Source organism: Quercus lobata, chromosome 10 (assembly GCF_001633185.2).
Source record: "Quercus lobata isolate SW786 chromosome 10, ValleyOak3.0 Primary Assembly, whole genome shotgun sequence".
In the NCBI taxonomy this organism is placed as follows: Eukaryota; Viridiplantae; Streptophyta; class Magnoliopsida; order Fagales; family Fagaceae; genus Quercus; species Quercus lobata.
Genome location: NC_044913.1, coordinates 45,720,987 through 45,732,298, shown reverse-complemented (window position 1 = coordinate 45,732,298; position 11,312 = coordinate 45,720,987). Strand labels below are relative to the sequence as shown.

Genomic DNA, 11,312 nt, shown 5'->3' with positions numbered 1-11,312 from the left:
GGTCAGTTTATTCATTAGTATTCTTCTGTGACCTAGATGGTAGTGACTATGTATATCTTGTTCTTTCATCATTCAATGTAAATAAATCCGCCATTCCTGTTGCTAGCTTTTAGTAAAATCATGTCATTCATGATGCAGCTGTGTTGTATACAGCTAAAGTTGGTTATTGAATGCAATGCATGATGTGTTACTAGAACCCATTTTTTTGCTGCAGATAACCTTCGATTGTGATAAGGACTTCTGAGGTGTTGGTTCTATCTTCTTTCTTGTGCAGCTTTGACACTGATGATGACAATACATGCATAGACATTGACAAACACACCTATAATTATCACACTTTTCTCCCACTCTTGCCTAGGAATGTAGCCACATGAATTTGAATTTAATTGACTGTTTGGTCTCATTGATGATTGGAAATACTTTCTTTCCCACAAAAGGCCTATTTCAATATAGATCACAACATGGATCTAATCAATCTTAATTTATGCAGTAATGCCAACAAGATCTGTATTATTTCATTGGAGATTCTAATGACATGTTGATGCAAATTTGTATTGCATGTGAATGAAATTTTTATACAGAACAGATTGGTGCTTTTGCCATGTACATATTCTCTTAAACATTGTTGTTGCAGTTCAACAACTTTTATAGAGACAGTTGCATGATCCATAGAAAGTGACCCAATTTAAAATTTTAGAAACATGGCACTGTGGAGTCCAAAGGTGAAATCCTTTCTAAAGTTCATTGAATGCAATGGCATCGTTGTCAAATATGAAATAATGAGATTACTCCTGCCATATCATAAGAAATCTATGTGAATTCATTCTCATAACATCTCCATGTTTTACAAAAACTAACAATTTGCATGATGGGTGCTGGAGGTTGGTGTTACTCACTTTTAGTTTGTTTGTGCTGTTTTACACACAGAAAAATTTCATTTTTTCAGATTACATCTCCAAATTGGGGAGGCTGTCTTCTAGCCACATCTCATAGACCTTGCACAAGTGGGAGCAATGTACCTTGGGTATGAAATTTGTTTATCTACAGAAAATTTCTTTTTTATTGTCCCATATATGCCTTTTTTATGAGAAACTTCCTATAGTTTGTAACTAACAAAACTTATTTATATGTCCTTTTTTGGAGAAACTTCTAATAGTTCATAATCTACAAAACTTAATAAATAAATAAAAAAGGGTGGGGGTGCAATTTGGTTGGAGAATGGAATCTTGAGGCCCAAACGCAAGTCCTCCTTCCAAGACATAATGATTATACATACCAATGGTGGAGATCCATGCTAACTCAGCTATCCGAAACCCTCTAGACTGATCTACAGACAATAACTGGTAATATGCTATATAAAAAATAGACTTCTAACAATAATTTATGTAAGCTTCCTCTCTTTTGAGAAATAAAAGTTGAGGGCTGAGGTCCTCAAGAATAAATCTCAGATAGAATTTCCCAAGTGTTTTTCATTGTCTTTTCTTTTTGTTACGTGATTCATGACTGTAAAACTACAGGCATTGGAGTGGCAGTAAGAAGCTCAACAAATTTGTTTGCTTCACTTTCTAATGAGGTACTTTGCCTCAAGTACAAGTTTTCGTTTTTTGTCGCCTCAGATGTTTATTTATAGTTGGGACACTTTGAGCAGGGTATTGGATGCGGGAAGCTATCATCTGGTGCTTATTTTTATGAAAATTAGGTACCGTATACTTTAGTTCCCCCCCCCCCCCTCCTATCTTACCAAAAGCATTATTTATAATTTATCATTAAGGAAATTAGTTTCTTACAAGCAACTTCTATAACTCTAAATCTTTATTATTTATAGTATCATAAGTGACCTCACTCTTTTTTTCCCCTTTCTTTCTTTCTTTCCTATAACTCAAAATCTTCATGTGTTGATGAAATTTATAGAGGGCTTTATATTAAAAACAATATTGAATTCATTTATTATAAATCCTCAACTCCAAATGCAATTTTGAAAATTTTCTTTATTAGAAAAAAAGGTAAACATGTAATTTCTTGCTCATTGAGAGAGTGCTAAGACACTCAATAACTTTTTTAGCTAAAATGATAGGTTGGGTTGGGTTGACATGTGGGTTATACATGTTGATCCCTATATTTCGAAATAAAAAATCCCTCTTTTATTTTGTTTTCCCTCAATTAGATAGATCATAGATACAAAAATACTTTCGATTTCAATTCTCAAATTGACCCAAAAAAAAAAAAAAAAAAAAAAAAACTCAAATAACCACCTCTGGTCTCTCTCTATTCCCTCACTTTCATAAGTTCGCCTTTTATTGTTGGGTAAATTATACCAACCTCCCTTGTGGTTTCACAAAATAACACTCCTCCCTCAAGGTTTCTATAAATGCAATAAATCCAAATGCCCTTTCATAGTGCTACTTCCTTAATAGAGTTTTTCATTTAAAAAAAAAAAGATTCACTCATGTTTACAAACCTTAAGGGGCAGAGTGTTATTTAAAATAACCAAGGGAGTGGAGTGTCATTTCCTCCAGAGTTTTGGTAGGAATATTTTTTGAAATAGAATTTTTCTTTAGGAAAGCCATGCATGCACTTATTTGTCACATTTATACAAACCTCAAGGGAAGTATCATTAATACATAAATTTGGAAGAAGTATAATTTCGATAAATCTCAAGATAGGTTGGCCATTGGTGTAATCTATCCTTTGTTCTTTCTCCCTCTGCCTCTACTCTTACTCAACCAAACCTCTAGCCACACTACAATATGCCAATCTCCCTCCATCTCTAATTTCAATTCCACTTTTTCAATTGTTCATTCAGTTTTCGATGACCATGCTGTTGGATTTTGTATAAAATTAATTTGATGTATATTCAAGATATGGTTGTATGATATCATGTATTGTTTCATTTCTTTATGATGGTTGTAGCCTCTTTCATAGTTACATTTTACTAGATTGAAATTCTAAGTTAGTAATTTTAGAACATTTATTTTGCATGGGGTTAGAGATTTAATGTTTGGAAAAATGGAGGGGGGAAGAAAAAAAAGTCAAGAGTTGAAACGAAAATAAGGAAAAGGAAATGAGAGTACCTTGCATTCAAAGTGTTTGGTTTGCAAGGGAGAAAGGAAAGGAAAAAAAAAAAAAAAAATCCTCATGCTCTTGTACAGATTCTCTCTTCTCTCTATTTTCTTCCAATTTGGGAGGAAAGGAAAATGTTGGCCCTATGGAGAACTATGCATTTTCCCTTCCCGCGTTCCATTTCTCTTCAAACAAATAAAGGATTTTTCTTTTCCTTCCTACCTTTTCCATCCCTTGCTTTCCCTCCAGCTACCCTTCAACCAAACATATATATATATATATATATTGAACATTTTCTTCCTATAGTGTTCATTAATCACTGTATAGAATATGGAGTAGTTCAAGAACTTGCAAAACCTTTTATTTATTTATTTTTTAGAGAGGTGGAAATGGAATACATGATGAAGAAAATTAGGGTTGCCTATGTACTTCAAGGGTTTTGTTTTTTCTAATGCAAAAAAAAGAAAAAAAGAAAAAAAAAAAGAGGCTAGTTATAATGGATTGAGCTGACACATTAAAGACCAAATAAGTCGAACTCCAACCCACCCAACTCTATTTGTTACAAGAATTTCACATCAAAATCTAGCAAATTGGATATATATATATATATATATATATATCTTTTTTAATTTTTTAAATGTCCAAAATCAGTTACATATATAACATTCAAGAATCAAGTATTTAGGTTAATACTATCAATTAGCTTTTAAATTTTGGTAGGGTAGGCAAATTTGTTCCTTCTATATTACTCTGTAGAAAAATAAGGTAGGTAGTTATATTTTTATTTATTTTTTATAAATAAATTAGTTATTGATTTATATATTCACACGACATTTCAAAAATAAATGTTATTATTGTGATTCAAATGTTAGAATCATGCGTAATAGAATTTTTTATGAGTTATAAAATATATTTAAAAAATTCGAGGCATTTTCTTTTGTTTTTCTTATCTTTTATAATACAAATAGTTCAGGGTAGGGTTGTCCAACTCATCAACAGACCTGACCCACTCGAAAAATCCAACTGGATTCAAGTCAACTGCCACTCCTATCCAACTACTCTAGCAATTGGCAGTGAGTCTCTTTTTGCAATCGATGCCGGTGGGTTGGTTGCGGATCTCGTCTTCTAAAACCCAAAAAACTCAAACTAATTGATTAGGAGGCCCTTTTTTCGACGAGATTTGCCAAATCTAGTGAGCTATCAGCCATTTCTATCAAGATCTGAACTAGATCCAACTAAATTTCTATTGAATCTAGCAAAATTTCACCCAATTTTCACCGTTATCTTACTGGATTGTCATCGGTTTTTAGATCTACGACACCAACCAAATCGACTGCTACCATTTGAAGGCTTGACCTATCTAATCCAATCAACTTTTTTGATTAGTGGTGGGTTGATATTTGTTCCTCTTGATCAGGTTGGATCTAGGGGTTGAGCCCAAACTCGTGGACAGCCCTAGTTGGGAGAGAGGGATTTAAACATTAAAAATTGGAAAACATTAAGTTATACAAATAGAATCATCTTGAAAAATGTACATAGAAAGAAAATACTGCCCAAGATTTAAAATTTAGAACATATAATAATATTTTATAAAGAAATCAAAGGGTTAAAATGAATAATGAATCAAAATCCACCTTTAGAAAAGTTTTAGAAATTCCGTGCGATGTTTTAAATTAGAAAATGTTTTGCTTAACTTGCTATTTCTCTTTTCTTTTGCTCCCAATATTTATTTTATCTTGTTGACTCTCTTAGATCACATTCCATGGGCTGTGTTGAATGGGATGGGTGTGCACTGGGCCCAATAAACCTGTATTGTTGACTGCTACTTTCAAAGTTTGCGTAAAAATCTCCCCAATATTAATTCCAGAACAAGGAAGTCAATTTCATTTTCTCTCTTGCCAGTCCCCACCAAGTCAAGTGGCAATGGAATATTGTTCACTATTAACGTTCCCAAAACGACTTGCGCTGTTGGTCAATTCTTCTTATGCCCTTACAGTCTTGCACTCATATTTACATAGAAAAATTGGACACGTTAGTTTGGACAAAAAGCAATCGAGAAACAAATGGTTGAATGTTTCAAAAAAACTCAAGGACTTCCTGTTCTTCAAAGTCTTTACTCGGCTCAATAGTTCGCCCCTCTCTCTAAAAGCCTAAATTTATGTTTCTTAACCCAAGTCTTGCCTTAAACACATGGCAATGGTTTCTTCAAGACTTGTCTCCCTCGTTTCCATTTGCATACTGGTTTCTCAAGCCATTGCTCAGCCAGACTTCCTAGACTATTCCTGTTTAGGCAAGGGTAACTACACAAGCAACGGTACCTACAATACAAATCTCAAACAAGTCCTCTCCTCCCTCTCCTCCAATACAGAAATTGACTATGGGTTCTACAATTTTTCTTATGGCAAAAGCCCTGACAAAGTATATTCACTTGGACTTTGTAGAGGAGATGCCAAGCCAGATATTTGCTGGAGTTGCCTCAATAACGCTACAAATCTTCTCCCTCTGCGTTGTCCCAATCAGAAGGAAGCAATAGGATGGTATGACTATTGCATGTTACGCTACTCATTCCGTGACATATTTGGCATCATGGAAATTAGTCCTCCTTCCTATATATGTAAAGGGAATAACGTATCAGCCAATTATGATCAGTTCAGTAAGGACCTGAGGACCTTGTTGGATAGCCAAAGAGGTCGAGCTGCTGCAGGCAGTTCTCTTCGTAAGTTTGCAGCGGGAAATGCAACAGCACCAAACAATCAAACACTATATTCACTTGTGCAGTGCACACCTGATTTGTCCGATCAAGATTGCAGGGATTGCTTGTTTGGGGCTATGGAAGATATACGAAATTATTGTGCTGGGAAGCAACGTGGAATAGTTATCAAACCCAGCTGTAATTTAAGGTTTGACGTCGCTCTCTTCTATGACGCCACAGCTGATAATGCATCAAACAACACCCCTGCTGCAAAAGGTACCAATGCCATTAGGCTTAAAATGTAATCCATTTGGATGCAACCTTTTGGTGAATACTTATTTTGCTTTGCTGAATGCTGATTAAAGAAAGAAAAAAAAAGACTTTAAAAAGCTGTATAGAAGCAAATAAGGTCAGTTAGAATTATAGTTAAGCGATTAAACTCACAATTTTCTAATAACTTAAGCTTTTACGACAATTGGTAATTTAACAAGGTCAAAAGCTTACAACATTTTATAGAGGGGTCCTTATTACTTTCCCTATAAGTTATCAAGTTTCGAAACTAATTTTAATTTTGTTACTCTTTCCATGTATCCATTTGAATCTTTTAACATACATCTGTCAGATTTTTTTATGTAGACATATTTCTGGTTTTGCAGGAAAGGGGAGTAACAAATCTCAAACAGTCATCATAGTTGTACCCATTATTTCTTTTGTGGTACTAATTATAATCTCCTTCTGCATCTACTTAAGAGTCAGGAAACCAAGGGAGAAACCACAAAGTAAGTAAAATAATTCGTTTATTTCTTTTTGTTATCCCAAAATTTGAATTATTGCAAAGATAATAACAAAAAATGTCAGAAATTATGTGCTTGGTTACATAGATGTGCTTCCGAAAGTTCTCAGGTATGTGTGATATTTGTGGGAGTAAAAAATTCCGCCTATATTATGAGCCTATGAGGACAAATTTCTCAGCAAGTATTAACGTAAAACACGACATACTTTGGGGATTATTTATTTATTTATTATTTTTCATAAAATGATACTTAGCTACTAGAAATTATAATAATCAATGTGTTCCGTCGATAAATTGAATTGCACTAAAGCAAACAAAAAGTTATTATATACTAATAGACATGAGTTTCCTATCTAGAAGGTTTTGATAAATAATTAGTTTTTAGAGGTCATTGCTGTTACATTCGCATATTTTAAATCGTGTTGGTTTTAAATAATGCACTAACGTCTTGTTCAGGCGAATCTGGGGATGAGATTAGAGGTGTGGAATCTTTGCAGTTAGGCTTTGGCACTATTAAAGTTGCAACAGATATCTTTTCTGATGCAAATAAGCTTGGACAAGGTGGATTTGGTGTTGTTTACAAGGTAAACCTGACATTAATAATAGCCTTAAAAAGGATAATTTAATGGGTAGGACCTACCTCATGATTGAAGTAGGGTATTGATTCAAACACTTTCCCTCCACCCCTACCCCAAATTGGAAAAGTTTGTAGTCAGGATGCACATGTTAAGTCCAAAGGGTTAAATATGTTCTAATCTAATACGGTTTCAGGGTAAACTCTCCGATGGACAAGTTATTGCTGTGAAAAGGCTTTCAAAAAATTCTAGTCAAGGAGATCTTGAATTTAAGAATGAAGTTTTATTAGTGGCCAAGCTTCAACATCGAAATTTAGTTAGGCTCCTAGGATTTTGCTTGGAAGGAATTGAAAGGCTTCTAATTTATGAGTTTGTGCCCAATGGAAGTCTTGATAACTTCATTTTTGGTATGATTTTACTTCTACCTTTATTTAAAAATTATATTCATTGTAATTTATTTTGATTACATATCTTTTGTGGATAGATTTCCTTCACGTTTTAGTCCAATATAATATATTTGATTGACTATGTAGATCCAATCAAGAGTGTCCTACTGGATTGGACAAGACGCTACAAAATCATAGGAGGCATTGCACGAGGTCTTCTTTACCTTCATGAAGACTCTCGACTTCGTATTATTCATCGGGATCTCAAAGCAAGCAATATCCTATTAGATTTTGAAATGAATCCAAAAATTTCAGATTTTGGTATGGCAAGATTGTTTGAACTTGATCAAACCAAAGGCAATACCAACAGAATTGTGGGGACCTAGTAAGTATCAAACTTTTTTTTCTTGACAATCTTGTATCTTACATAGGTATACTTTATGTTTACGTTGCACCGAAAGATACAACATGAAAGGCTAATAAGTATTGTTGAAAATAATTGTGAATGTGCAGTGGATATATGTCTCCAGAGTATGCAATGCATGGACAATTCTCAGTAAAGTCTGATGTCTATAGTTTTGGTGTGCTAGTGTTAGAGATAATAAGTGGACGAAAGAATAGCTCCTTCTGCAATGGAGAGAATATTGAGGACCTTCTAAGCTATGTAAGTATTTTTATTTTTAGGTCTAATGGCACATACACCCCATAAGTATGGAGTGGTAGGTCGGAGTGCCTGTTCAAATACTACCATATGGTGGGGTGGGGGTGGGGGGATTAAATGGCACAACGGGAGTGGAAAAAAATTTGAAACAATACCCTTTTATCTTTAGGATGTGGAGTATCAAGTATTCTACCCGTTGACCTGTACCTATTACTATGGCACTAATATTGTCCATAAAGTTACAAGTTATTGATGCAGCTTGTATAGCTAGTTGGCTTTATACCAAATACATAGGAATCTAGTACAAAAGAAGGATGAGGAGGTTAAAGGAAATGAAGAAATACATCAAGTTGTGTTGCCAAAATATATTTCTTTTTAAAACTCAATAAAATAATGTTTTCTTGAATACTAAATTAGTTAGTTTAAATTATCTTGCAGGCATGGAAAAATTGGAAACAGGGTATAGTATCAAATCTTGTAGATCCCACGTTGAAGGTAGGTTCGACATCCGAAATAATGAGATGTATTCAGATTGGATTATTATGTGTTCAAGAAAATGTAGCTCATAGACCAACTATGGCATCTGTTGTTCTCATGCTTAATAGCTACTCTATTACCCTATCAATACCTTCGAAACCTGCATTTTTTATGAACAGTGATACTGAATCAAACAATTGGTTGCAATGGGGGCATGATTCAAGGGTGACAGAGTCAAATCAATCTAAAAGTAGCTCTGTCCAAGCTTCGATAAATGAGGTGTCAATCACAGAGCTATCTCCTCGCTAATGTTTAATGAATTTGAAATGTAATACTACTATTTTCCTTATTTATTTATTTTAATTGAAGAATACACAATATAACAATATATGAGTTATTGATGATACATTAACAACGGCAGCATTCTTTTCAAAACCCGAACTATTTAGTGACCTAAAAGAAAATTGGCTTTCTGTTTTCTTTTCAAGAAAACAGAAAGCCACATTATGATTTGCCAATCTTATTGTCTCCAATTTCAATTTTTCTATTTGAATCATATGATATAAAATTGAATTAGAAAAAAAGGATTTGGTATAAAATTAATTTTATATATATTAAAGACATTGTCATGTGATGTCTTGTAATATTTTACTTATATAGGATGGTAGTGGCATTTTTTCATGATTCCGTATTACTGGATCGAATTTCAAAGTTAGTAATAATGGTGATTCTAGAAAAAAAATTTTGGTAATGTTGGAACATTGATTTTGCATAAGATTTAAAGTGTGGCAACATGAGGGAAAACAAAAGAAAGGGGAAAAAAAGTGGAGTACTTTTCAATTTTTTATTTCTTGTCCCCATTTTTTATTGTATTTTGTTGCCTTACTTAGATGAAATAATTCTAATGAAATCATTTTTATTTTTCATAAAATTTTCAAAATAATTGAAGTAACAAACTGTTAATGATAAACAACAAAAAAAAGAGTTAAGTTACTGTGAGCCTACTTAAAAATCAATAACTTTGTCGTCTTCAGTCTACAAGAAGAATAAAATAAAATAAAATCAATAACAATAACAATTTGCAAAAAATAAAAATAAAATTGTGGAAAAGATTGTGTACCTCTAACATTACTCCATTTAGATGCCATTCCATGTGCCGTACGTGTTGAATGGGATGGGAGTCCACTAAGACCAGTACACCTGTACGTTGACTACCATTTATTTATTTATTTATTGTAAAACATTAACTGGATTTCATTAATATGGACGAGAGTCCAAAGAGATTACATCATTCAAAATCTGGAGTTCAATTGAGGGAGGAGTATCCTCGACCCATATTATACTATTAGTTACATTCTTTGCATTCCTAGCTAGAAAGTGAGCAGCTGCATTGATGTTTCTTCTGGTATGCTCAACCTTCCAGGAGTTGAAATTTAGCAAACATCGCTTCAAGCCTTCAACAATCTTTAGAATGGGAAGGGTAGGAGGGTTGGAACCTTTTAAGGCTTGTATAACTAGTTAGGAGTCCCCTTCCACAACTATATCCTTTAGCCCCAGGTCCCAGGCCAAGAGAATTCCTGCTTCAGCTACTTTAGCTTCTGCTTCTAGGATCCTCAATGGGAAATCTACTTTCTTGCACATTGCGCCCATCAGCTGCCTCTGGTCATTTTTAATAACCACCCCAATTCCACAATAGCCTTGTTCTTTGAACACAGCAGCATCTATATTGACCTTGTACTTGCCTTGAGGAGGAAGGGCCCAGTGCTTAATCATAGGACCAGGTGGGGTTCCTTTGTAGTGGATTGGTATAGAGGCACGCACTTTGTCCTCATATTTTTTAGCCTCACATGCAATGGTTTTCCATTGTTTGCAAACTCCCCCATGACGAGTTGAGTTTTTGTTGTTCCACAAGCTCTATGCCGTGATAGCAACACCTTTCTAGTTCTTTTCCCCTTGTGCCTCCATTAGCAGCTAGACCATGTCTAGAAAATCTTTTGGGTGTTGAATTAGGTTGTCAATCTTGAATTTTGTTTCATTCCAAGTTTCCTTTGCAATCATACATCCCCACAAGATATGGCCAGATGATTCACAATCACCACAAAAGTCACACTTGTCCTCCATTAAGACCTTTTGGTGTAGCAAACACTGCTTCATGGGGAGTACATTTCTATAGGCTCTCCACATAAAGTGCTTGACTTTGTTTGGACACTGTAAGTTTCATATGAACTTCCAAATCGCTGTCATTTTGGAGTTGTTGGAGCAACCTGGGCTTTCCTCTCTTCCCTTAGTGTCAACGAGATATTTAGATGCTATTCTGTATGCACTCTTGACAGTGAATATGCCATTTGGGGACTTCTCCCAAATTTGGGAGTCTGATGGGTTCATAGGGCTGATTGGGGTGCTTAGGATAGCCTTAGCTTCGTGGGGGAGGAAAGTGCATCTTATTAAGGCGACATCCCACTCAGCTCTTTCCTGCACAATAAGGCTTGCAACTTTCACTCCACCTCCTATTAAGGGATCCATTTCTCCTCCTAGATTTTAATGCTTCTCCCATCAACAACCCACCTTGCCCCCTCCTTAATCACTAGTTTGGCAGCCAAAATACTTCTCCATATATAGGAAGGATTTTTTCCCACCTGAGCAACCATGAAGGAGGAGTTCATGAAGT

General features: G+C 34.6%; 1 protein-coding gene across 3 annotated transcripts; it reads left to right on the top strand.

The window, feature by feature from the left end:
- Positions 1 to 4,933: 4,933 nt before the first annotated feature.
- On the top strand, positions 4,934 to 9,048 carry LOC115962916 (putative receptor-like protein kinase At4g00960). Of its 3 annotated transcripts, none has more exons than XM_031081793.1 (7): positions 4,934 to 6,028; positions 6,409 to 6,531; positions 7,002 to 7,129; positions 7,311 to 7,527; positions 7,654 to 7,891; positions 8,020 to 8,170; positions 8,606 to 9,048. In XM_031081793.1, exons 1-7 carry the CDS (start codon positions 5,251 to 5,253, stop codon positions 8,951 to 8,953), a joined length of 1,983 nt encoding a protein of 660 aa, XP_030937653.1. In that variant the 5' UTR covers positions 4,934 to 5,250; the 3' UTR covers positions 8,954 to 9,048. The 3 variants fall into 3 exon arrangements, with proteins under 3 accessions (XP_030937653.1, XP_030937654.1, XP_030937655.1); XM_031081794.1 differs by having other exon boundaries at positions 7,317 to 7,527; positions 8,606 to 9,045; XM_031081795.1 differs by lacking the exons at positions 7,002 to 7,129; positions 7,311 to 7,527 and having other exon boundaries at positions 8,606 to 9,047.
- Positions 9,049 to 11,312: the final 2,264 nt, after the last annotated feature.

Bases quoted from the DNA above. Each gene is read 5' to 3' on its own strand.
- LOC115962916 (XM_031081793.1), top strand. From the start codon at position 5,251: ATGGCAATGGTTTCTTCAAGACTTGTCTCCCTCGTTTCCATTTGCATA. The intron at 6,029-6,408 runs GTACCAATGCCA...CTGGTTTTGCAG, and splicing joins CAACACCCCTGCTGCAAAAG to GAAAGGGGAGTAACAAATCT. The intron at 6,532-7,001 runs GTAAGTAAAATA...CGTCTTGTTCAG, and splicing joins ACCAAGGGAGAAACCACAAA to GCGAATCTGGGGATGAGATT.